The 27,936-nt window shown below is 34.8% G+C and overlaps 4 protein-coding genes across 7 annotated transcripts; all 4 read left to right on the top strand.

Moving 5' to 3' along the window:
* The first annotated feature begins 5,985 nt into the window (after nt 1-5,985).
* B9d2 (B9 domain-containing protein 2) lies at nt 5,986-6,778 on the top strand. Its single transcript, XM_077436478.1, has 4 exons — nt 5,986-6,073; nt 6,188-6,313; nt 6,378-6,603; nt 6,685-6,778. The coding sequence occupies exons 1-4, from the start codon at nt 5,986-5,988 to the stop codon at nt 6,776-6,778; spliced, it is 534 nt and encodes a 177-aa protein (XP_077292604.1).
* Nucleotides 6,779-6,941: 163 nt separating this feature from the next.
* Nucleotides 6,942-9,242, top strand: tctn (tectonic). The gene is made up of 7 exons (XM_077436621.1): nt 6,942-7,136; nt 7,216-7,345; nt 7,418-7,455; nt 7,532-7,688; nt 7,755-7,945; nt 8,022-9,094; nt 9,206-9,242. The coding sequence occupies exons 1-7, from the start codon at nt 6,942-6,944 to the stop codon at nt 9,240-9,242; spliced, it is 1,821 nt and encodes a 606-aa protein (XP_077292747.1).
* Nucleotides 9,243-10,019: 777 nt separating this feature from the next.
* On the top strand, nt 10,020-11,250 carry Arfrp1 (ADP-ribosylation factor related protein 1). Its single transcript, XM_077436368.1, has 5 exons — nt 10,020-10,361; nt 10,436-10,606; nt 10,675-10,756; nt 10,831-11,002; nt 11,074-11,250. Exons 1-5 carry the CDS (start codon nt 10,269-10,271, stop codon nt 11,165-11,167), a joined length of 612 nt encoding a protein of 203 aa, XP_077292494.1. The 5' UTR covers nt 10,020-10,268; the 3' UTR covers nt 11,168-11,250.
* A 661-nt stretch (nt 11,251-11,911) lies between these two features.
* On the top strand, nt 11,912-27,852 carry AP-1gamma (adaptor protein complex 1, gamma subunit). Of its 4 annotated transcripts, none has more exons than XM_077436480.1 (18): nt 11,966-12,228; nt 21,276-21,337; nt 21,414-21,555; nt 21,630-21,818; nt 21,896-22,134; nt 22,219-22,295; nt 22,487-22,504; nt 23,508-23,603; nt 23,679-24,005; nt 24,078-24,296; nt 24,378-24,594; nt 24,683-24,824; nt 24,906-25,152; nt 25,233-25,337; nt 25,434-25,677; nt 26,969-27,132; nt 27,218-27,310; nt 27,397-27,852. In XM_077436480.1, exons 1-18 carry the CDS (start codon nt 12,167-12,169, stop codon nt 27,496-27,498), a joined length of 2,745 nt encoding a protein of 914 aa, XP_077292606.1. In that variant the 5' UTR covers nt 11,966-12,166; the 3' UTR covers nt 27,499-27,852. The 4 variants fall into 4 exon arrangements, with proteins under 4 accessions (XP_077292607.1, XP_077292606.1, XP_077292609.1 ...); XM_077436482.1 differs by lacking the exon at nt 11,966-12,228 and adding an exon at nt 18,354-18,617; XM_077436481.1 differs by lacking the exon at nt 22,487-22,504 and having other exon boundaries at nt 11,912-12,228.
* Nucleotides 27,853-27,936: the final 84 nt, after the last annotated feature.

Consider the following 27,936-nt stretch of genomic DNA (forward strand, 5'->3'; position numbering starts at 1 on the left):
GTAATTGAAATTCCAGTGGGACTAAATGGCTTGCAAATCTGATGAAGAGATGGTCATTAGTTGCTTAATTGAGATGGATTCGCCCAACTATCGAGCCAAATATCGGTTACGAAACCGTTCGACAATAATTCTGGATATTCTCAGTAAGCAATTTGGAAATGATGAAATTTTATTTAAAATGCTGAAAAAAGTATTCAAAATTGCTTACTTACACAAAATGAAAATAAGCAATTTAAAAATGTAAGAAATAAAGTAAGCAATTTAAAAATGGTGATAAAAGTATTCAAAATTGCTTACTTAAAATAATGAAAAGTACACAGGTGCGTAACTACATATGTACATACTATACCGCAAGGGCATGCGGTGCATGCGGGACATTTAAATAAAAATACTAGATTAAAAATAATATTTTTTAAATGAAAGTCTTCGTAATTACGTTATAACTTTGTTAAGAAGTGATTTAAATGCAAAATGACTATTAAACAGTTTTTGGTTTTGTTAATTTCAAAATATAATTATTTGGAAAGTGAATTCGCTGAAGTGTACACGGTGTTGAACAAACTTTTAGTAAATAAAAATTAATAAATGACTATAAAAGTAATTCAAAGAGATAACTTAGGCTCAGTGAATTAGCAATATTATCGATTGAACATGAAGAAACTTCTAAATTGTCTTTGAAAGATGTAATTGCAGAATTTGCGATTTGAAGGCGAGGAAAAAAACATTTAAATTATGGGTTAATTATCAATTTAATTTTAATAAAAATAACCTTTTGCTATCATTTACATGCGGGCCCAATTTTTCTAGTTACACCCCTGAAAGTACATACATACATACATACATAAAGTATTAATAAATATGACTGCAGAAACGTTAAGATATTTATTAAAATTTAACACAATCAGATAAATTGAAAATACCTGATGAGAAAGTTGAATTTTCAAACAGTGTCAATCAAAAAAGTTGACGTCAACTGATTTAATGAAGTTTGCATGTCCATCGGCGATCTGATAATGAAACACAATAGAATATGAAATGCTATAACTATACACGAGTCAATCATAATAAAATCGATATAGTTTCTACAGAAATTTGTCAGTCTTTCATAAATTTCAGTACAAACCATTGGCAAAATGGCGTATATTTACCATTTTTGTTTTTATATGTCTTTAAGATTGGGATCGATTATCATAGGAGCAGTCTCGCTCGTAAGTACATATGTACATATACTATGATGCCTAACACATAATAAATAAATGAACATATGTAGTTTGCCAGATAAAATAAGTCTCATGTTGCGAATAGATTCAGGGAGTGCTGAAAATTATTATATTTTCAATCGCCTTCACTGATTTGGAAGGAGTTTCGAAACAATTAAAGTGGTGGAAAGACACTAACAACCTAGTATTCATGGTATCGATTGTTGAAACGATAATGATAGGTAATTTATCTAAAAAAAAATACAACCATAATATATATGTACATGCCTGCTTGTATTGTTTATTTTATGCGTTTAAATATTTCAGATCCAAAGAACATAATAATGATATTTTTGGTTTATTCGGTATTTTATGTACTGTGTTGCATTTTATTAATATTTGGTGCTTATACGGTAAGTACTGAACCATCGTTGATAAGTTTCATTAACAATATTACTGATCGCTTACGGCATTTGGCGGTTTTATAACCAATATCTGAAATTCTACATAAGCATTGAATTGATAAAAGTACTTCAACAAATCCATGTCGCTTTCTCGTAGTGCAATTAAAGTAAGCCGGTGAGTCCCACTGGCATTTCAAATAACAATTTACCTACATGACATACACAAAATCATTGATTCACCGCTAAAAGATCAAATACCGATACATATCCGCCAAAATGCTGTAATGGAATAATAATACCTACATATATAATGTAATGTTTTTAATTTTTTTGTTTTATCTAACACGCAGTTCAGGACGTTTTTAATTTACCCATACGTATGCATAGAACTGATTCGATTGATTTGTATGTTTGCCCTGCACGTGATCTGCATGATGGTGATCAAGGAAAATATAATTAACTTAGGTCTCCTAATTGGGTTGAGTGTCTTTGGTGGCTTTGTTCTGCGTAAGTTATGAATATTAAAATATTAATCCACAAATATATGTACATATATATGTATATTTTTTTAATTGTTTCCTTTTAGTTGGTTTATTTTACACTTGGTTTTGTACACTGAATTTGGCATTGGTCATAAAGGAACTAACTAGAGAAGTAGAAATAATGGACATATCCAATTTTCCACAAAAGCCTGTACTACTACCCGACGTTTACACGATAAAACATAATTATACTTTTAATTACTAAATTGGTCTTACTCAATTACATATATGTATATCTACTTATTTTAAAATAACAATGCAAAATTTATATTACATGTAAACAGCATTCATAAATATTCCTTTTAAAATTTGTTTGAATCGTATAAGAATCTTGTAAGAGGCAAAGGATTCCAGAACAGCACGAATAAAATATCAAGTTATTTATTTTATTTATTTATATAATTTTAGATATTCAGCTAATTTAATACACTTCCAATTTTGACTCAAATACATTGTTAATTACTTAACTGTAAAAATTTATACGGGTCTACCTCACGGCACCGAAAGTCAAAAGATCGAAAAAGCAAATATCGGAAAGCAAAGATCGAAAATCAAAAGATCTTAAGTCGAAGTCGAAAGATCTTAAGTCGTTTTCAAAAAAAAGGGTGCATGGTAAACGGTACTATGTATATATGTATAATATATATCAGTGGCATGCGGTGAAATTATTTATCTTTTTGTCATACAGCCTTGTTTAATGTGCGCGCGCAGGATACGGAAGGAAAAGCCTATTCCTCTTGTTCCTGTTGTATCCTGCTCGCGCAAATTAAGTGAGGATGTACGACGGGGGGAGAGAGACTTTTACCGCACGCCACTGATATATATACATACATATACATGGTAAACGAACATTTTCGATTTTTTGACTGTCGGTTCGGTGACGGTCACCCATTTTATACATACTAAATTAATATGCACTGTCGCTCACAGAGGTGTCTCCTTGCAACTCGCAAGAATGCATCTACTGTATTAGGACGAAATCACACAGCGTGGGATGTGGGACGTGGTTTTTTTAGATAGTTTTAAACATATGTAAAAAATGTGGCATACCTGGCACGTATACCATGAGCGTCCGTGATTGATAACGGTTTTAAGAAATATAGGAGAACTTGTCGATTTACCACATACCGCATCCCACGTTGTGTGATTTCACCCTTAGAAGACCTGACACTCAGGGAGGGCATTGAACATGAGCACTGTACCCTGCGAAAGTCACCACCAGCTGTCTTCTTTTTCCTTACTCTACCTACAACTAAATTGTTCTTATTTCTAGTATAATAACTACGGATATCACTACTTCTTATTGTATACTCCTTAAAATAATTATGTAGGTAGTAATGATCTAACTTATAAACAAAAGACAATGTACTAAGATTTAAACTATTTCTAATACTCATCCATCTCAATTCATCTAATATACTTCTAATACTTTTTAATCTACCAACATTCAAAATATCTCTCATAGCTTTATTTTGTAATTTTTGTATTTTTCCTAAATCTTGGCCATAAAAACATGTTAAGCACAGTGGCACAATAAACCACGTAAGGTAAGACAATTGTATTATAGACTAAAACTTTACTTTTTCTACTTAAAATATTTCTTAACCTACATAAGACACCATCTTTTCTAATCATTTTTTTAATTGTGTATTCAGCATCTACCTTAAAATTCAGTCTCGAGTCTATGTGGATTCCTAGATATTTTATATTATCAACTATTTCAATAATTGTATCATCAATTTTAACTTCATTAAATACATTTTTACTCAACCACATCGTTTTATTCACCTTTAGCTTTAATTTATTTTCACACAACCAATCACTTATATAATTTAATTCTTTATTTAAAATTTCAGATATTACATCAACATTATTGCCTATGATATACATACATATGTATATTAATGTATCATCTGCAAACAGATGAATTTTACACTTATTAACTACCCTAAATATATAGTTAATATATAATATAAATAATAAGGGTTCCAATTTAGACCCTTGCGGCACTCCATGAGGTGTTTCAAATTCAGCAGATATAACCTTATCGATTTTCATAATTTGCCGTCTATTATTTAAAAATGATTTAATTCAGCCAATTTAATACAAAACCATTGTTTCCTAACTTATATAATTTATCTAATAAAATACTCCTATCTATTGTCTCAAATGCTCTTTTAAAATCTAAAAAGACTGCTCCAATAACCATGCCTGATTCATCCATCGCCTCCATCCAATTAGAAACCACCAACTGGATAGCGGTTTCTGTTAAATGTCTCTCTCTCTCTAAATCCAGACTGTTCCACAATCAAACAATAATTTATATTAATGAACTCTTTCAACTGATTCATCACGATTTCCTTCAGAATCTTCTCAACAATTTGGCAACATATTGATGGGCCTCATTTCACTAGCGTTGTTGGCTAGGTTTAAGATATTGACCACTTAAACTAAAATAATGCATTCAAATATACATACATTTGTATTGGAATCAGTCAGTAATAAAAAAAGAGCACTAAAGATGTTATAGGCCATTTATTTTAAACTTTAAAATCTAAATGGCCGATAACTATGTACATATACATTAGCGACAGCGTAGTGCACTGGAAGAGATATTGCCAGTAGAGAGGTTGTGGGTTCAAGTTCCGGCCAAATACGTTGCTGGCGAAATCTTATGGTTATTAAAACACAGAATTTTTAAACAGACGTTCTGTGACCGAGATTTTAGTGATATATTTAATATCCATATTCTTTTTGTGTATCTGTGTATCTACGATAACGGTCGCCGTACTATAATAGTCGTTTCGATTCGACATACATATGTGCGTCACAGCTAAACCACTGCCAACAAAATGTTTGAATATATGTACATAATATATACTATAGGACGGGTGAAAGGTTTCGACCGTTTCCCGGCCTACGTAAATTCAGTTGAGTTTGAAAGAGGATCCTTTATTTTCGTTCAATTGTTACAATGGTTATTGTATGTACGAAGAGGTTGTTGCTTCGGAGAAGTGATCTGGTTGAACTCCAGAGGTTCACTCTGGCGTCTGGGGCTGCTGTGGCGCTTTATATATGTTTTGCGTTGGAGCGTGCCGTGTGCATTTGCTTTGTCTTCGTTTCCAGGACACACGTATTTGACCTATTTTCGAGGCGCGTGCTCTGAATGCGAGCGTGCCATGCGTTAATGACTGTTCAGACACGTGTTAATGACTGCCACGTGTGTTCAGGACATCGTGTCGCGGTTGCGTGATGACATCACTGTCGGGTTTCGTTGTTTTACGATCGAACGATGAACTCTTTCTTCTGATCTACAGGATCGATGATGAGATCACTGGTTTTGATTCGTACTAGCACAAGTCGTGCTAGATTCCTACAATACGAATATAATTATGAAAGAAAAAACTTATATACTGTTTGCTACCAATCTTTCCTCTAGACGAATTAGTCTCTGAGCATTTAGCGCCATCTATTGAAAATTTATTTAATAAATTAATTTTTCTATTGGTGTTTTATATTGTTTATATGTAGGTAGGTAGGTAGTTTTTACCATTTTTTTCTCGTACAACACTAGCACAAATTTTTATAATAAATAAAAACAGGAAAACAAAGCTGGGAATGCCCAAAACCATTCTACAATACATTTAATAAACAGTATACATAAAAATAATTGTTTTCATGTGTATTTTTTGGCTTTAGTAGTAAACCATTAATTTTAATTTTAAAATTGTTTTCAATGCGTCCATAAATATTTTAATAGATATCTAAATGCAATACAAACTCGTTTGATGAAATTTGTTTGGTTGCCATGGCTACACATGTAAACACAAACAGTGTGTAATGGCGGAGTTGCACTTGATAGGAGAGATCAGTGGAGCATCTGGTTTCGGTGATAATTCCCTGTTTTGCAGATATAGTATTCAAGGAGGTAAATGTTCACAATATACCTTATCCGATTACCTCCAATTTTACAAAGTACATTAGGCTGAAACATCTGTCCAATTCAAAAGAATTGATTGTTTGAATCAATTATTTCTACCAGGTCCTAATTGGAGGGTAATATCAGGAAATACAGAGGGTCAAACTTTAGCAGACTCACCATTATACGAAGGTCCTGCCATTTGGTCACATCCGATAGATGTGCATTTTTCCAGCAAAGGCATACAAGGTAAATTCTTTTAAGTTAATACTTCAAATTAATAGCAGTGTTTGAGAATTAATACTATTTAAAGGTTGGCCAAAAATACAGTTGCAAGTTTACTGTTTGGATTATATAGGCCGATATTGGATTAAGGGCTACGCTGTTGTCTCGGTTCCTTGCTCGCCGGGTCTGCACACCATTGAAACGCCGTGTTGGGCTCCAGCTTCCACATCTATTTATGAAAGAGTATCCCAGTATTTTTTAGGGGGAGGAAATCAACTGTTATCGCCAGATGTGTTGTATACTGGAAAAGATAGGTAGAATATCAAACGGCTAATTTTTTTTCAATAAATATATCAATACATTATGTTGATTATATTTGTTTTTATTACTTTTAGATATAAATTAAAAACGCATTCGGAAGGTTTAGTGAAACTTCGGCTGGAAGTGATATTAAAAGACTTTATTAAATACGGTGTAGAATATAAATAAAAATTTGAATTTTACAATGAAAGATAAATTAATTATACTTTTTTTGATATTTCTAATCAATGTAAGCTATTGGAGTAGTTCTGAAAAGATTTCGAATTCGGATGTTGTTACTGAAATAATAACTGAGGGTGATTCAGACGTTGTTGAAAATGAAACATCGACGATGGATGGAAATTTTAGTCTGGTTGAAAATGTCACCGAGTTGAATATCAATGATGAAGAAATAACAGAAATGTTAAACGCTTCAGTGACGACGATTGAACCATCGACGACGAGCAAACCTGCTGATAAAGGCTCAAAGTGGAGGAAAAAGTCTCGAAAAACTTCTACAACGAACAACTGTCATTGTGATTTAGTGGTATGAAATATTAAAAAAATTGATAAGATGATTCTTCTTGTTCAGGTTATGCTAAAATTGTTAATCATTTTCATTGCAGAAATGGGCATGTGATGTTAATTGTTGTTGCGATATCGATTGTGATGAATCAGACAGACAAATTTTTACCGAATGTCTCAACGAAGTGAAATTTGTGATGAATCCAAATTTGGAATATTGTAATTCTAAGAGTTATGATTCTAATGAGAAATCTCATTGGCTAATTGATAAAAAATCTGGAAGTTTATTCTGTATTTATAAAGAAAATTTACCACCAGTATTAAACACTGATCATTATGAGGTTTGCTTATACATACATACTTGATATGATTGCTTTTGATATTTCGACAATTTCAATTTAAATTTTATATTTTCAGGTGATAAAATCATCAGACGAAATCAACAAAGTGGTAAAAACTCATTATTCGTGGCCATCTTCAGTCAAAAACACTCACAAAATTTTTGATAATTCAAAACCCTACAGTCACAGTGATGATATTTGGATATTGATGAATTCAACTTTACAATTCTTTGGTATATTATTGCTTTACCGATACTTACTAATAATATATATTTACTTGAATGATTGATACTTTTCAGAATTTCCGTCCAGAGGCATAAATATATATTGCAATAATAAAAAAAGGATAAAATATCTCGTTAATCAGAAATCATACTGTGTTAGTAAATTCAACGAATCACAAATTCATAACATTTACAATGACTATAAAAGTATGTATTTGATTTCTTCTCCTATTGCATTAAATGAAACTTGGATCGGCAATATAAAGGTAAACATGTCTTAAATGTTTGTTCACAACTGATTGCATATTTTTTGACCTTTCATGTGTATTTTTTTAATTGTAGGAATGTCCAATGAATGTGTGTATACCTTTTGAAGCCTATCTGTGCGATTTATATACTTGTACGTTATTAAATGATTCAAATACACATTCGAACGAAACAGCCGATACAAAATATGTATTGACTTCATTAAAATTTCAATTGTTCAGCAATGGTTCTCAAGGATTTACTAAAATTAATCTATACTTTGGATGGTCAGACATTTTTCACACTGATTTAAAATATATAGAAGAACAATATGAAATAACGCATATTTGGATTCCAAAAAATGCCTCTCACCATTCTAGATTTTTAAGTGGAAGCTCGGGCTATTTTAATTCAATGCCGATTATCACTTCTAAACTAGTAAAAATAAAAGTTAACAATAGTACAGATCTTATGGTCGAATCTTATGATTATTTCACATCTGAAAATGCTTACCCGCTAAGAAATATATTATATTTTCCAAAGAATATAGGAGGAAAATGTATTGTTTCAAATATAACGTATAATGCAATATTATTCAATGAAAATGTTGAAGCTACCTGTAAATATGACCACATTTTAAAGACAAAAAGTGAAGATGTTATAAATGCAACGAACGTGTGTTTAGATATTCAGAAAAACTTATTTAGCTTTGTATCACATGACTATGAATACGAAAATATTTCAAAATTATACATTTCAATAAAAGGAAACCCCTCCCAAGACTCAAGGGATTGGATTGAAATTATCCCTAACAAAATTTCGAATGCTATTACAGGAGCATTAGAAGATACAAACAATACATTTATTTGTAAAAATCTAATAAGGGATTTTTCGTACGAATTTATTTATGCTCGTTTGGATTCCGACGATAATTCTAAGACAGTTAAATTGTTAGGAGTTGGATTGAGACATTCAACTGATGATAATATCATGTTTGATATAAGAAATGAGACAATATCCGTGCATTTATCAATCAAAACAATGTTTTATGATGTTACGGAGTTGCAAAATGTTGAATATGCTAAAGGCCCACATTTTCACATTCACTTACCAAATGATTTTTTTTATCCTTTTACATATAATTCAGGTGTTTTATTCGCTAAAAATGGGTTTAATATATTAAACTATTTATTATTTATACTGTGTACAATATATGTATTTTAAATTTGATTTAAGTATACCTTTACATAGATATAAGTAAAGATTTACTTATGTAGAAGCAACATTTTATCAATCGAATCACCGTTCAAAATGTAATAATACTATATTTCTGTACCTAATATGTGACAAATAAATGGAAAAATATTTTTTGTATAAATAGTTTTATTGTTTTTACATACCTCCTTTACGTTTCATTATACTAGTTTTTCATTCCAAACTGACCCATTTTCATTTCAAATTGGCATTGTAAAGGGATCAATTTGAAATTAAAAAGGGTCAATTTGGAGTGAAAAACCAGTATTTTTAAAACTTGATAATTTTTAAATATTTAATTACAAATTTAATTACAATTTCAATATGATCTATATTACCTACTAATTGAGAGGGTTCAGTGATTATTCCGCACACAGCGTTCTCGCAAAAGTTACTAAAATCTCGTCACGGAACATCTAGCACCCAAAAACTCCAGCAATAGAAATTCACCTGCGTGAAATTGGTAAACGGACTACTAGTCATATCTGAACCAGTAACAGGACAACCGGTCGCTCTAGATCGGTCACACGTGATCACCCGTCATACTAAAACTGGTCACACCCGAAAATTGGTCACGAAAAAACTGCTCACACACAAAAATTTGACCAATTTTTAATTTTTGGGTGTGACCAGTTTTTTCGTGACCAATTTTCGGGTGTGACCAGTTTTAGGTTGTGACCAGTTTTCTCGTGACCAGTTTTAGTGTGACGGGTGATCACGTGTGACCGATCTAGAGCGACCGGTTGTCCTGTGACCGGTTCACATTTGACTAGTAATCACCGAACCGTGAAATATTGTACTAACGAGAACTCGAGTGCTGTGTTCCGTGTTCCAACATTTAGTTCCGTGATCGAGATTTTAGCGACTTGCGCGAGATCGCTTTTTGCGGAATAATCCGTTTACCACTAATTCAGATTATAAAATGAAAGTCTATATATGAAAGAGAAAGTAAAAATAATATTAAGTTGGCAGCATTTCTCGCCCAGCTGTCATTAGTTGTGAGACGTCAGATATTTTGACAGTTGTGCAGAAACGCGTTTTGTAACATATTTTATTATGATCTATTAACAATATATTCATTCTAACGTCATGTACACTTTACTACACGGATTTTACAAATATTTAGTTCAAAAAGACGAATATTGTATATTGATATTAGGATTAGACAACGCTGGCAAGACGGTGACTATTTTCACACTTATTTTTAGACTAGTCTTAGATTCCAATATCCTCATCGAAAAATGATTCCATTTCAGACGTATTTAGAAGCGGCCAAAACGAAACTGTCGAAAAATTACAAGGGAATCAGCCCGAGCAAGATCACCACCACCGTCGGATTGAACATCGGAAAAATTGTAATCGGCGGCGTACAACTTAATTTTTGGGACTTAGGAGGACAAGAAGAACTGCAATCGCTATGGGATAAGGTATACTTTCATATTTCGTAATTTTTTCATACAAACCTTACTATTTTAATTTATCAACACATTCACAGTACTATGCAGAGTCTCACGCCGTTATTTACATAGTCGATTCTTCAGATAGAGAAAGAGTAGCGAACTCAAAAGAAACGTTCGGTGAGCAAGATTCCTCTTCATTATTAACATACATACATAGATTCCCATGCATTATGCTATAGATGATTTTTCAGATAAAATGATATCTTCAGAGCATTTAAAAGGTGTGCCGTTGCTTGTGTTGGCCAACAAACAAGATATACCCGACTGTATGGGAGTTCACACAGTTAAACCAATATTTAATCAAAATGCTCATTTAATCGGCGCACGGGATATTATGCTCATGGCTGTTTCAGCTCTCACTGGGTAAACGATACTTTGAACCGTTATTTTCTCTATCAGGATTATGAGTTAAACAATCAACTTATTTTTTACAGTGATGGCGTCGACGAGGGGATTCGTTGGCTCGTAGATTGCATTAAAAGAAACAGCATAGACCGACCACCGAGAAATCAAGACGATTCTTTATGACTAAACAATTTTTCCGTCATTCCCATAGCATATTTTTTATATTTCCTTAATTTATATATGTATATATAAAATATTTATATCGGAAAAGATAAAGATTGTATTTTTCCTTTACCTTTTTTTAACCCTTTGCCCGCGGCAATAAATATAGCGAACAAGCCCTGTACGCGGCACCTTTTTCGCGAATTTGACAATCGAGTTTTTGACCTTAAATACAGATTTTAATATTTACTCAAGTAACCAGATATGTTAATTAACACATAAAGTATTATTTTAAACAATAAAATACATAATATATCTCGTAGTTTTGGCTTAATTGATAAATAATCATTCTTCATACAATTGAGACGTATTGTCGCCATTGTTCAACAGACGTGACGTTACATAAACGAGGTTTCAATATGGTTCCACAAAAAACTAATTTTGACTGGTATATATGAATTTTAAGCAAATTGAATAGATGGCATTCAACTCTCGATAATATATTCAACCAATTTTGAACCTTAAAACAGTTGAAATAGGCACATATAAGGCTCAAAATCCCGTGCAAAGTTCAGAAATTCTATGGAAGACAGCCGCGCTACAGACTTGTCGCGCAAAGCTTCCATAGAAGACGGCCGCGGGCAAACGGTTAACAATGCAAATATGTATTTTCATTTGCCAGCGTTAGTTTTACAATATAATCCCCCCCCCAAGAGCGACAAATATGCATAAACTGTCCGAGTAAATGGCCAATAATTTGTTTTCAATTACTGTCGGGTGATTAAAATGGGAAGGGAGTCGTCGTTGATAAACGTTTGTGATAAGGCCATTAGTACACCTGTTCAACACTGCACCGACGACGTATACTTACTTACCTTTTCGCCTATGTGTGTGCGATACTCTTATCAGCGATTCATATTTACTTTTATATGGTGTATAATGAAGCGTGTTGTACAAGAGGCCGCCGTTTAATAATACTGATATATTTAAATCTCAGTTTCTACGCTAAAATTCGCTCCGATGGATATGTACCAAGTGTACGAACAGGATTGGAGTATACTTCCGCCAGAGCACAATCGCAGGTAAGTTTTTTGCAAACGCTTGTGTGACTCACCGTTTGCCTATCTATAGATAGCTAACGCATATATCATTTTTAAAACTAGTTTTCCTAATGAACGGCGACGGTTCGCTTAGTGATGGTGTAAATAATTTGCGTTTTACAAATATAATTGTTTGCACAGAATACACATTGCATTTTTATGTGAAAGAATGTGGTCCAATGTTGATTTTTTGTGCATTTGAAAATATAGTAATGTGTAAATGATTTTATAACATTTACTTTACTGTGTATATATGTAAATATGTATGTACATAATCGTGAAAGATAAAAATTTTCATAAGGCCATCTTTCTAAGTATTTTGTGAAATGAATAATATTTTAAAAATCGATATAATTTTGTGAATTTATATTTAATTTTGTGTTTAACCACTGCAAAATGGCATGCATTTAATTGCACCTTGAGTCTGATTAAATAATAAATTTATATTGATAAATATGTGTCAAGTACAATATTTTATAAGTATTTAGGTAATTTATTATTGAAATACATCGGTAACTTCAAAAAAAGCATATTTTATCATAACAAAGCTGTATGCTGCTATTAAATGGCAAACAAAATTATCATTGTAGAAACTCAAATGTCCATTGAATGCTATTTTTAATTATAAATTTCAAATGGTTTATTTCTGATGAAGATTATTTGATCGTTTAAATTTATTTGAACAAATTTTTGTCTCATTTGGGGACATTTTTCAGCAATTTTTAATTGCAATTTCTGATATTTTATATAAAATCTTAGATATTTTAAAAATAATATATTTACATACATATGTCTGCCTGGAATAATTGCACAAATGGTTATTTTACTATATATTACATAAGCAGGCGTCAGTTGATTGATTTATATACTTATGTGCATGTATAAATAAATCATTATTACTAAGTACGGGCATAAACAAATCATTATTACAAAACAAATACATCGGTTTGAATAAATTATATAAATAATGCCGCATTGAGAATTTCTGAAACTTTTCACAATTCATATTGTGTAAAATTTCAGCCTTTATTAAGCTAATCGGTATTCTGTTTTTTTTTGTCGCACCGAAAATTTGTCATTATTGAAAAAGCTCTTTTAATTAACTATGTATTGTTGACAGAAATGGCTAAAATATATTCCAATATTTTTAATAACACAACAGTAATTAGTATACAGATCACTTAAAAGTTTTAAAATGTATTTTCTTTCTTTACAGTTACAATAATAATGATGTATCACCATTTATTGATATGTTTAATAGATTATCGGTTTTTATAGTGTTTTCATACTTAAAACTACCAATGCTCTTTAATATTAAAAATATCGGGCCCGTTGGTTGAATAAATCGTCAAATTATAATTTAACCCGTAGATTTTACTCATAGAACCGAAGCCCGGAGATCGTTTATAAAACCTAGAAGCAACCTCGGTAGCAACTCGTATTTCTAAACGGTTCGGTGATTATTCCGCTCAAAACGATTACGCGCACGTCACTATAATCTCGATCACGGAACATCTGTCACCCGAAAATTCTATCCGTCGAGATTTACCTACGTGAAATATCACATATTCACTACAGAAATGAAAGTTTTATTTTGAAATTTATTTACAATTTGAGCATATGGCGGTGTTGGGCGTTGGTAGCCAATCCGTTCTATTCTCAATTGGCGGATCATTTGTATCCACTTTTTTTGCATTTTTCTGTCTTTTGAAACCCTTAAATTAACGTGTAATGTATAGTTTCAACAAAAATATCTATAATATAAAATGAACGATGTTTATATTAATTAAACTTAAATAATTGGTTATTAATATAATTGAGTATTCGGTGCCACCAAGAGAAATGTTTTTACATTTATTTAAAAATAATTTTTACATTTCTCTGGTGCCACCCCTGAAATTGTATGTACATAGAGTGAATGCAATCGCCATGTCACTTTTAAAAACTATCAAACTACGATGTTAATTGAATAATATGTTACTTAAATGATTAATTTACTTATAAAAATGTATCCCATGTTGTTTATTTTGTTTCTGAATGCATTGTGCAATTTTTAACGATGAACTTGCCTCTTTTGCGAGTAAAATTAACAAACAATCGGACATTCGTCGAGCACCAAGCATCAAATACGATTGCCGGACAAATTATTATGAAATGTCCAAAGACTTGCCACTTGGCAACAATACGAAGCCTAAAGCCACTTCTGTTATTATAAAATTTCTCTGATCCTTCCCTTGTAAAGGCGGGCAAAGAGTGAGGGCGAAATCACACAGCGTGGGATGTGGGACGTGGGGTTTTTTTAGATATGTAGTTTTAAACATATCGAAAAAATATGGCGCTCATGGTACCATACCTCGTACCGTCTCTTCAAAACGAAAGATTTGAGCTATTTCGTTGTAATTGTATAGTAGTGTTTATTCTTGCTTGACAGTGATATATACCAAAACGATCCTTTGGACCATTTTCGGTAAAATTTTACCTAAAATGGTCCAAATGGTCTTTTTGGTATATATCACTGTCAAGCAAGGATATATCTCATATAAAAATTAATAACAACGTGGTCGAAAGAGTAGATAGTTTCAAATATTTTGGGTGCTATCTGGTTGAAACGTGTGAAAGTAAACAGGAAATTCGCGTTAGAGTGGAGCACGCAAGAGCTGCATTCTTAAAATTGAAAAATGTCCTAATCAAACGTGATCTTAGTATAGCACTCCGTCTTAGATTTCTACAATGCTACGAAACAACTCGAATGTTTCGTTTTGAAGAGACGGTACCAGGGTATGGTACCATGAACGCCATATGTTTTCTATATGTAACGGTAATTGGATTATTCATCACATTGTGGTGGTCACAAAAACAATTTTTGTTATTAAAATCGCGAATACGCAATACTTGGCACTCAAGTTATCGTTAGTATGATGTGAGGATTTTTCAGCTGCCAGATGTTCCGTTATAGAGATTTTAGTGACTTTGTGACCAGTAATCACCGAACCGTTTAAAATTATTAAAAAAAAAACCCACGTCCCACATCCCACGCTGTGTGATTTCGCCCTGAACGTAGGGTTGCCAGATAGTATCCAAAAGGAGGACATGTCCTCCTTTTCCATGTTTTGTCCTCCCGTACTCCCTTACCTACTGTAAGTCCTCCTTTTTGCTAAACATCGGGCGGGACTTATTTATGATGATTTAGTTTCATGCATTGAGTTCTTGAGCATCAGAGGTGTAGAGATTGACGATGTTAAGCTACACGATCAATTTTGTAACTTGATTTCATTTCTTAAATCAAAATCAGATGAAGATGAAGCATATTATGATTAGAAGTTGCACGAGCAGTGGACAATCTACTTCAAAAGTGTTAAAAACATTGAATGTTTCTCAGAACTGCTCAAGATCTGCGAGTTTTATTTTTGTATAAGCGCACATAATGCAAATATGGAAAGAGTTTTTTCAATGATTAATACTCAGTGGAGCAAAGAGAGGAATAGACTAAGTGTGCAGTCAGTTAAATCTTTAATTCTTACTCAATACAACTTCAAAAACATGACATGTGAAGATTTTTATAATTATTTGTTAAAAAACCAAGGACTTCTTTCCAAAATTGGCAGTTCAGCTAAATATGATTAAAATAAAGTAAAATAATATAAAAAATTCGTTTAATTTCTGAATGTCCTCCTTTTTAGTCCCATCTGCCCTCCTTTATCAAATTATCATCTGGCAACCCTACCTGAACGTCACACGGTCAATGTTAAATTTTCCGTCGTTATCATCGGAATCCCCTTTCTCTAAAACCTGCCATAAATTATATAGGTATCGGCTTTTAATCGCAATATAGTAGCGACAGCTCCCGAAATATTTCAGTGCTTATTGGAATCCAATAGCTACGTCCACACTTCCGATATTTGCCAATTTTTCCATAACCAGTTCCTGAATAGCAACCACAGGTTGCAATATGGGAACTGGATATGGAAAAATTCCCAAATATCGGGTGTATCGGGTATAGATATCGGTAGTGTGGACGTAGCCAATAGCCCCCTTTACGCAGTCGTTCTCTCGCGCGTGAAACAGCTAATCGTGCGCGTGTAAAGATCTTGGACCGGGAAGGGATAAACCGCGCGATAAACTCAGCAGTCCTGCGCGTAATCGTGTGGCTTGACGTATTCTTTACACCGAAAATTCTTTCGGGCGCGCTTTTATTACAAGATGGTGGACTTACGCACGTGGAGTAAAGAATTGATTGTGGAATTACTTTTAATGTACCAGTCTTTTCCGTGCCACTGGAAAATTAAGTTCGAGGAATATAAAAACAAAAATCTGAAAGAGGAAGCTTATAAAAAAATAGTTGACTTCGTTAAAGAAAAAGGATTTTCTAATGCTAATCGAGATTTTGTTGTCAAAAAATTGGTTCGGTTGGTTTACCAAAAAATTTCAAAGCTTGAGAGAAAAACTTTATTTTTTATATCTGTCTCTTGATAATTTGCAACAATAGCACCTGATAATACAATAATAATTGAGCTGAATTTAATTTATTTTTAGATATGATATACAATGGATTTTAGATTCTGGAACATACACTGCATCAGTGATGGCAATTATTCGTATTTGATTTATTTTTCATTTTATTTTATTAAAATTTTCATTTAATGGATCGTTTCTTCTTCTTTTTGATTAAATCAACACCAACGAACATCATAACTTGCGCCATGATATTTCTTCTATCCATTTTTCACCGCAACATTACTATAAAACTGCGTTACTTCAGTAAAACTGTGCGTTTCGCACACACTCCAACATGCGCCAGTTTCGCGCGGTCTATCACGCACGTTAGCCTTTACACGTTCGCTCTTTCCGTTTTAACAAAAAGTGGTAGGAGTAATCGCGCGCGAAAGAACGTTAGTGGTCACAACTGCGAAAACAGTATCGCGCACGATTGCGCGCACAGGCTTATCCGCACGCAATCCTGTACGCTCCTGAGAACGTGCGATAGAACGACTGTGTAAAGGGGGCTATTGTATATCATACCTAAAAATAAATTAAATTCAGCACAATTATTATTGTATTATCAGGTGCTATTGTTGCAAATTATCAAGAGATAGATATCAAAAATAAAGCTTTTCTTTTAAGCTTTGAAAATTTTTAACAACAAAATCTCGATTAGCATTAGAAAATCCTTTTTCTTTAACGAAGTCAACTATTTTTTTATAAGCTTCCTCTTTCAGATTTTTGTTTTTATATTCCTCGAACTTAATTTTCCAGTGGCACGGAAAAGACTGGTACATTAAAAGTCTTGTAATAAAAGCGCGCCCGAAAGAATTTTCTGTGTAAAGATAACGTCAAGCCACACGATTACGCGCAGGACTGCTGAGTTTATCGCGCGGTTTATCCCTTCCCGGTCCAAGATCTTTACACGCGCACTCTTTCGCGCACGATTAGCTGTTTCACGCGCGAGAGAACGACTGCGTAAAGGGGGCTATTGGCTACGTCCACACTACCGATATCTATACCCGATACACCCGATATTTGGGAATTTTTCCATATCCAGTTCCCATATTGCAATCTGTGGTTGCTATTCAGGAACTGGTTATGGAAAAATTGGCAAATATCAGTAGTGTGGACGTAGCTATTGGATTCCAATAAGCACTGAAATATTTCGGGAGCTGTCGCTACTATATTGCGATTAAAAGCCGATACCTATATAATTTATGGCAGGTTTTAGAGAAAGGGGATTCCGATGATAACGACGGAAAATTTAACATTGACCGTGTGACGTTCAGGTAGGGTTGCCAGATGATAATTTGATAAAGGAGGGCAGATGGGTCTAAAAAGGGACATTCAGAAATTAAACGAATTTTTTATATTATTTTACTTTATTTTAATCATATTTAGCTGAACTGCCAATTTTGGGAAGAAGTCCTTGGTTTTTTAACAAATAATTATACCAGCTCCTGAATAGCAACCACAGGTTGCAATATGGGAACTGGATATGGAAAAATTCCTAAATATCGGGTGTATCGGGTGTAGATATCGGTAGTGTGGACGTAGCCAATGAGATGAATTGGAATTTCGAATAATCGAGGTGGCGCCGCGAGAAGAGCAAGTGTGGCGCTCGCGGACGTCGAGAGGGGAAGCGGGGAGGGGTGGGCGAGTGGCGACAGGTGCGCTCATGTGTGTGTCCCTGCGTGCGCGAGTGTGTGTGCGGTCGCGGCCTGAGCGAGAGTGTGTGCGTTTGCGTGTGCTAGTCGCCATGACGCAGCCGAGGGGCTGCTCCTCCCGAGAGGCCCTCTGAGCCGCCGCCCGCGCCCCGCACCCGCACCCCGCCGCCCCTCGCCCCGCGCCCCGCGCCCCGCGTCAGCCATGAACGCCTCCGAGTCCGGGTACGTCTGCGTCTGCGTCTGCGTCTGCGTCTGCCTCTGCGAGTCTCCCGACCCGTCAGCCCTCGCACCTTCAACCCCCTCCCCTCCCCCTACTCCCCGACCCACATACCCCGGCACGGTGACGTCACTCCGTTTGACAGATGTCTTTCGTCTCGCTCTCGCACCATAAGTTTCGCAGTGCGTGCGTGTCTTCTCTATCGCTTCTCTCCTCTCTCCTATCACCGTGTGTCAAATGCTCCACATGTTCCATTAAAAGCCCCACTTTTCTTTCAGCCACTCTATGCAAAGGTTCATTTACATAATCAGAGTGAATAATGATTTTATGACAATTTTTCACATTACATATACAAAGCTGGCCTGCGCCAGATGGGGGCCCGGATGTGAAAAAAAATCAACCCCCCCCCCCCCCCCCCAAAACTGAACTATACATAACTTATCCTGAGAATCTTAGTGTTTCCGATCGCACTATATAGAGCGGAGACTTGGACATTGAAGAAGTACCTTTAAAATGTGTGTTCCACATATTTTAGTCTGCAAACATCAATTCTACTTTAGTACGCGATCTAAGCTGCTTAGACAGCCAGATTCCGGATATTTGAAATTTATAATAAACAATCTTTATTTTATTTTTATTTTATTAATTGAAAAATCAACAGACAGGATGTACATAGATATGTATAAAAAAAATAAATAGTAAATAAATAATATATGTAACATCCGAGTCCAATAATAGATTTTTACAAAAATGAAAAAGATAAATATAAGGAAAACAAATTAAAAAGTAAAGAATAAAGGCATGACAAAATATGTAGAACATTGCATAATTAAACTATAGTATTAAAATATTTGGAAAAGGTTATAAAATAGAATATAAGAAGAAATTGAAATTTACAAATATAAAACAAATGAAAAAGGTAAATACAAAATAAACAAATGAAAAGGAAAAGAATGAAAACTATAATATGATTAAATAGCACATTACATAACTAAATTAAAGTATAAAAATATTATATTTCTCATTATTTATGATTCCCCCGATAATAAGTTATTGCGGCTCTTCAGCTCTCTCTCGAGCTCGTAGTGACATGAAGTTTAACCACCTTTGATATATGTACACATATTAAAACATTACAAATGCATTTTTAATATACACATTCATTATCTAATACGTATATACGTACAAACATGCATCAATATTATATGAATAATAAGATCGCAACATTTCTTATATTGTATACATACATACATATATCTAATTTTATTTAACATACATAATAATATTTGCTCTTCTCTATAACGAGATCATTATTCATAAGAAATTATTTAGTATTATACTCAAGTATGCCCTTTCCTTAAAATTCATAATTCAAAATAAATTCATTCACAGGAATATTATACAAATTACACAATTAAATTGTACCATAGGAAACACTTTTCGGTGCTACTTTAGTATGCGATCTACCTTTGAATCGCAGTCGACTGTTTTTTTTATTTGTATCGTAGCAACGAAATGTTGCTTACAATTTTTGTTTTTCCTGCCGCCCCATAATGTTGTCAAAGCATTTCTATCGAAATATCATCGGCAGATACATATCTCTTAACCAAATCTTAAATGAATAGGGCCAACCTTAACTTAACCTAACCTATCCTGACCCTTAAATAAATAGGTGCACAATATTGTATACAAACTAAATTAAAGCTTTTAATAATGCTTAAAAATAGCATTTCCGATTTTATGAATTTTTTTGTATGAAATGAAAACTCACTTTATTATGTACTAAATTTTATAAATTTATCATTTACATACATTGCACCGTTATTACGTCCACTAATAGAAATTATGTTTACACGGAATTGACCTCTCACTTGAATTAGGGTCAACATAGTATTAATAATTCATCTCAATGTACGTACAATGTTCGATATTGCATCCGAGATAAATCGGAATATATATTGCATCAATATTCTCCAATGTAGAAATTTCATAGGAATTCTACAAGAGATGCGGATATCGATTCTAAAAGGAATTTCAGCACATACTAAATATATTTTCTTTATATTTTGCCAGTGATGACACATGGATTTGTAATTTGGATAAATAAAGTGTAATGTACTCAAAGAAGTATAGAACGTTGTATGCTTGGCATAACGAAGAAAGACAGCAAACGGAATACGTGGGTGAGAAGTATGACAAGGATATAGTAGATCTAGTGAAGAGAGAAGAATGGACGAAAGGTGGACAAAAGAAGTGCTAGAATGGCACCTGAGAGAATGCAAAAGGGTAAAAGTAAGAAAATGAGTAGACGAAATTAGGAAAATGTGTATGATGAGATTGATGAGAGTTGCTCAAAACAAAGACGAGTTGAAACGTGTTGGAGAGGCCTTCATCCAGCAGTGGATGGTGAATGGCTGTAGATAATGATGATATATATTTTAAATATGTATGTCACCGTCAAAAGAATTATTATACAAATTTAAATCCACCTGTGAGTAAACTGTAGCAATTTCAATGCGATAGTACAATCGTATCATTAATCAGTTTCTTGCGGTTCATTCATAAACCACAGAAAAGTCCAACGAATTGTTTCCGAAGTACATTTTTCTACGTACATTTCCCAACATATGCCGAACTTAATTAGTGTGTGTTTTATTCCGTAGATTTAATCCGGCTTTCAACATCGCCACCATCAAACAAGTGGTAAATGAAGCAATCGAGCGAGGTTCATAATCAATTTTCAATTAATTATTTCTCTTAACCGTCGACGGTGAGATTAACTTCGACCGTTACATTTCTAGTGCGCATGCCAACGCCCACGCGTCTCCGAGACTTGATACGGCAAATCAGAGCTGCTCGAACGGCCGCCGAAGAAAGGACGGTGGTCAACAAAGAATGCGCTTACATCAGATCCACGTTCAGAGAAGAGGACAGCGTTTGGAGGTTGAAAAAACACCCATAAGTTATGAATCGACCGTTCTATCATGTTGTATTTATCGATGCTTTTCATTTTCCAGATGTCGGAATATAGCCAAGCTGCTTTACATCCACATGCTCGGCTATCAGGCCCACTTTGGACAGTTGGAGTGTCTGAAGTTGATTGCCAGTTCCAGATTTACGGACAAACGTATCGGTTACTTGGGAGCGATGCTTCTCCTGGACGAACGACAGGACGTGCATCTTCTCATAACGAATTGTTTGAAAAAGTAAAGCGTCGTCGATTCGATTCCGTCATTCGTGTTCGTGTTCGGGCGGTGTGTGCTAATTTGAATTGTCGTTGCAGCGATTTGAACAGCTCTACGCAGTTTGTCGTCGGTTTGGCGCTGTGCACTCTCGGAGCGATAGCCTCGCCCGAAATGGCCAGGGACTTGGCCTCCGAGGTGGAGAGATTGATCAAGTCTCCGAACGCTTACATCAAGAAGAAGGCGGCTCTGTGCGCGTTTAGAATTATCCGACGTGTGCCTGATTTGATGGAGATATTCCTGCCGGCGACCCGCAGTCTGCTGACTGAAAAAAATCATGGTAATCGTGTTGCGGCATTCGTAGAGTTTGTGGCCAAAGATACATAAATGCAATTTGTACAAATCGTTATTTTCCAACTTGCAGGTGTTCTCATCACCGGTGTGACTTTAATTACGGAAATGTGCGAAAACAGCGCTGATACTTTAAATCATTTTAAGAAGGTGATTATAGTTGATTTTTTTTTTTAATATGTGAATGATATACACCGTAATGAAAATATTTATATGTGAGAATTTACTCACATGTCAGTCGAATCATATAAACACACATTTTCTTGAATGAATTTGAGAAAATTAAACAAAAAAAATTGTTCATCACTAATAAACAATTTTTCTCTTTCACTGTGATATAGGAAAGTGGACAACGCGAGGTAAAATCAATATATACTGATTACTGTTTTTTTGCATGGCGATAAATGTGGTCCTTTTTTTTATTCTTTATTAGTTTTTCATTTTATTTCTATCATCGTCGTTGTGTATGTCGAAATCATCATATCGTCATCGCTCATACAAATCTGTTCTAAATTATTCATCTCATCATCATGAATTCTCACATATACATATTTAATTATTGTATATGTTACAGTTGAAGTGTATTTTCAGTTGTAATTCATTCCAACTGGCGTTTTACATAGGGCATTCATATTCGAATACAATTCAACTTGTAACTTGTATGTCGACAAGCGCAAATACACTGCCAACAATGTGCGCCAGTTGTAATATATAACAGTTGAGCTTTGACAGCTCTGATGTTTTTACGAATGTTTTAGAATTCAATAATGCGTTAATATTTGATAGATATTACGAATAAAGGTAATGAGTAGCATATTACGATAACTTTAAGAATGTGTTCAAAACAAAAATGTGACTTTCCAACTCGATTTACTAATTGAGTTACGTTTTCATGAAAACCTAACATCTCCATCTAACCTGGTACCGACTTATAGTTGAACTGTATTTTCAGTTGTTATATATTTGACCGGTTGAAATGTAATTCGCCATATGGATTAACTTATGTGGGTTAGGCGGAATATATTACAACTGATAATACACTTCAAATATAATAGCAGTTGGTTCTAGATTAGATGGAATATATTCCAACTATTTAAAATATATTACAACTGAAAGACGCACTTCAACTGTAACATATATATATACGATTCTGATTTTTATAGTATTATCAATGTTGGATTGCTGTTTATATTGTTAATTTTTAAATTGCTCAAATTCTGAATTTGAACATTTTATATATTATATTTAATATTGCTTAAAACGTTGTTTATAAATGTCAGGTTAATGTGCTATACGTATATGTACATATATATTTATATATACAAATTTTTAACGCTTTAAGCTTTTTTTTGTGCATTTTAGATTGTTCCAAATTTAGTGAGGATCTTAAAAAATCTTATTTTGGCTGGTTATTCTCCGGAACATGACGTTAGCGGGGTGTCCGATCCTTTCCTACAGGTATATTATTTTTTGTGTTCGTGAAAAGTTTTGTTTTATTTATTGTGAGGTGTAATACGATAATAATTTTTCCAGGTGAAAATTCTTCGCTTACTTCGTATATTAGGAAAAAATGATGCAGAGGCTTCGGAAGCGATGAACGATATCCTGGCTCAGGTTGCCACCAACACCGAAACTAGTAAAAACGTTGGAAACACCATACTTTACGAGACCGTTCTGTCTATTATGGATATAAAATCGGAGAGTAGTTTAAGAGTGTTAGCTATCAATATTTTGGGAAGATTCTTATTAAACAATGATAAAAATATTAGGTATGTGGCCTTGAATACTTTGCTAAGAACCGTTCACGTCGATACTTCGGCCGTTCAGAGACATAGGACAACTATATTAGAGTGTTTAAAGGTACTAACGAGTTACTTTATGATGCATTAAACGCGCTTTCGAATGCAAATAATGTCACGCGTTGTGTTTTAGGATCCTGATATATCAATTAGAAGAAGAGCGATGGAACTATCGTTTGCGCTGGTGAACGCGCAGAACGTCAAGACCATGATGAAAGAGCTACTGTCGTTCTTGGATCGCTCCGATCCCGATTTCAAAGCCCAATGTTCAAGCGCCATCGTACTGTCGGCTGAAAAATACGCGCCCAATAAGAGATGGCATCTCGACACGCTCTTGAAAGTGCTAATCGCCGTGAGTGGTGCTAATTCAACAACACCGACATTCAATCAATGGCGTTCAATGTTTTAACTTTTGACCGTTTGCTGTTTCTAGGCCGGTAATTATGTGAGAGACGATATGGTGTCTTGCACCATACAATTGGTGTCGGGGTGCGGCGACACCTCGCTGCAGGCCAGAGCTGCACGTCGTCTTTGGGGTGCCTTATCCGGTGGCCTGGCTGCCGAAAAACAGCCGCTGGCTCAGTGCGCCGCGTGGATCATCGGAGAATACGGAGACATGCTCGTCGATCCGGCCACCACCGACGACGAAGGTCAGTCATACGTTACACACTCACTCAATGTGATGCACTCGATGCTAACCACATTGAGTGAGCGTGTAACGTATTTTTATCACATCAGATGAAGCGGGAACACCCACCGAAGGAGAAATCGTCGACGTGTATCAGAAGTTGTTATGGTCTACTCAACTGTCCATTACGACGAAGCAATACTTGCTATTGTCTCTCACCAAATTGTCTACGAGATTTACGCATGGCGACGAGTAAGTCTCCGATCATTTTTTGTTGGAATTTTTCGTTTAAACGCTTGAATTGAATGGTTTTTTTTTATTTTATTTATTTAGAAAAACTCGTCAGATCATCGATACGTTCGGCTCGCATCTCAACGTAGAGCTGCAACAGAGGGGTGTCGAATTTTCGCAACTGTTCAAACGACACGCACCGTTGAGGGCTGCTCTGTTAGAGCGTATGCCTCCGTTGGAGATGAGCTCGCAGATTAACGGCGAAGGCAACGATGAGATCAATGTGATCCATTGTAACGGAGACGATGTCTCCACCACTAACAGTCCGGTGCATCGCATTCAAGACGAGGTTATTATTCACGATTGCGTGTGAATACATAATACAAACGGCCGATTTGTATATTGAACGTTTGGTTTTCTTATTTGCAGAACTCATTGCTTGATTTGTTGGGCGGTACTGATATTATAAGCAACGGAGAAACATTGCAAACTCCTACTAAGACCGTCGATGCAAACGTCACTACTAACAATCAGGTTGATGTTCTATTCGTGTACAATATTTACCGCTTAGATCTACCACATCTAATCCTCGATAGTCGTGTTTAATTTATTTTTTTTTTTCTATTTTAGCAATATCTGTTAGATTTACTCGGAGAGTTGGATTTGAGTGCACCGTCGATTCCGTCGATAACCAGCAATTCCTTGGATCAAAATCACATGGACATCATGGCGAATTCTAACATGACGGCTAACCTAGTAAACAATAATATCGCGCCCACACCCCAACTGTTCGGTATGAGTTCTCCGATGCCGCACAACAATTCGAATTATCTCGTCGATGGACTATTTTCGAGCAACATTCTTGAAACTCCAGGTGATTTCATTGAAATTTTTATTGTATCTTTCCCGTCGCCTTCCTCGTGTATGAGTTCCGACTTCCGTAATGCGGCCCATCGGGGTCCTCCAGCCCTCTCAACACCCCACAGCTCGCTTTGACACAACTTCAATTTTCCCAGTGGCAGCCCTGACCTGGTCACTCCATCTTGTTGGGGATCATCCTCTTCCTCTGCTTCCCAGAATGACCAATTTCTCGCAATGTGCCCAAGGAACTGGAGCCTAAGATCGGTTGATTGGCATCGGTTATTTTCTCCGTCCAGGGGATTCTAAGCATCCGTCTCCAACAGCAAATCCCAAAAGCGTCTATTGTCTGCCTTTCTCGAGCTTGCACCGTCCATGTCTCCATATCGTATTGAAATACGGGGAAGACCAGAAGCATTTTCTTAGACACGGTGATGCCCCGGTCTTTCCAAATTTTGTTCAGTTTCGATATTGAGCTTTTCACCATTCCGACCCGCCTTTTTATTTCAGTCCACTGTCTTTTGATAGCGTTGATTCGAGGTAAATTAACTCGTGTACAACTTTAACACTTGCCTTACTGTGCTGGACGCCAAGCGTCTATTTATAAATTTGTGTTTTAAATTATAATAATGCAAAATCTGCAAGGGTAATTATTGTAATTAGCTATAAAAATCATTTTATCATGTATTAAATGGCGAATAATATAAAATAAGTGTAAGAAATGAAAAAAATAATGGCTGAAGCAAAGGCATCATTTCAAGGCTGATATTATTCTAATACTGACCATTAATCGCATTGTGTACTGAATTCTCCCTCTCTCGCATCTGTGAGGCATGTGTTGTACAAGGGGCTTCCCACGAAAATAATTATTTCTGTTGATATTGATGAATGTTATTATTTCGTAATGACATAATTCGAATCATAGAGGTTTTGATGAGGAATACATGAGATATGAACACTCTGCATTCAGTATATTTGGAGAAATAAAATAAAATATAAACCCTGCTCACTCAGTATCCATCACAGTGCTAAGATCTGATAGAGCATCCGTCCTCACGAATTGAGCATGTCATAATCTTTGTTTTCGCTGTGTTCATATCTAGTCCAAGTGATTTCCTGTTGCAAACAATGGAGTAAATCTGCTATGAGAGTAGTGTCATCGGCGTATCCGAGATTGAATATGCTTTTACCCCTACCTCCCAATCATCAAGCGTCCTTCTCATGATGTGCTCACCATAAATATTGAACAGCATAAGAGACAAAATACAGCCTGTTTGTATTGTATAACGATTTTGTAATGTTTTCAGTCGAACTACCGTCGATTACGGCTTTGAATAAAGGCGGTCTGAAAATATTATTCACTTGGGAGAAAAGTAAAGAGCAGATGGACACTGCTAATATCACAATGACTGCGTACAATTCGCTCTCGTCTACAATGTCCGAATTTTTATTTCAAGCAGCAGTACCAAGGGTAAACGATGCACTATTTTTTTATATTATAGTTTTGATTTACGACTATTGTGAAGTACTGAGCGTTGTTTTTTTTTCCGTTGCAGACCTTCCAAATTCAAATGTTATCTCCATCCGGAGCTGTTATTCCGTCCCAGGGTCAAGTTACCCAAGTACTTAAGGTTACTAACACATCAAAGGTATAATGTTTGTTTGATGATTGTGTGGTGTGGTGTTAATTAAAGTTGTGGCATGTTTTGAAACTTTGTGTGTGTTTTCATTTCAGGCTGCTTTACGATTAAGAATCAAAGTCTCGTATAGTGTCGATGGTGCTACTGTTTTGGAGCAAACTGAAGTCAACAATTTCAATATGGATATGTGGAACTGACACGGCCTTTACGCACCCTTCGCATCTGATATGGGTGGAAAGTTTTCCACGTTTCCGTTGGAAAGTTCCGAAACAACAATCGACGGATGCGAATCATCGCGTTCGCAACGTTCTGCATATATCGAATTTTATAGGTTTCCACTTGTACATAGTAACTACTATCTGACTAAATTGGTGTGTGTATGAGACTGTCTATATATCAAAAACAAAAAAAAAAGTAAAAATGAATAGGCTGTTTATTGAAAATTATCAAAGGTAAAAAAAATATATATATATAAAAATACATAAACATATAAACCTTTCAGAAAATTTTCTAAATATTTAGCGTTTCTTTTTTATAATCCCGTATATATGAAAAATAATTTTTTTTCACCTTCTATCGTTACTATATAATTCACAATGTTAGTATTTAGTAATTTTTGTAAATCAAGCAATATC

The sequence above is a fragment of the Arctopsyche grandis genome, chromosome 8 (genome assembly GCF_051622035.1).
Source record: "Arctopsyche grandis isolate Sample6627 chromosome 8, ASM5162203v2, whole genome shotgun sequence".
Taxonomy (NCBI): Eukaryota; Metazoa; Arthropoda; class Insecta; order Trichoptera; family Hydropsychidae; genus Arctopsyche; species Arctopsyche grandis.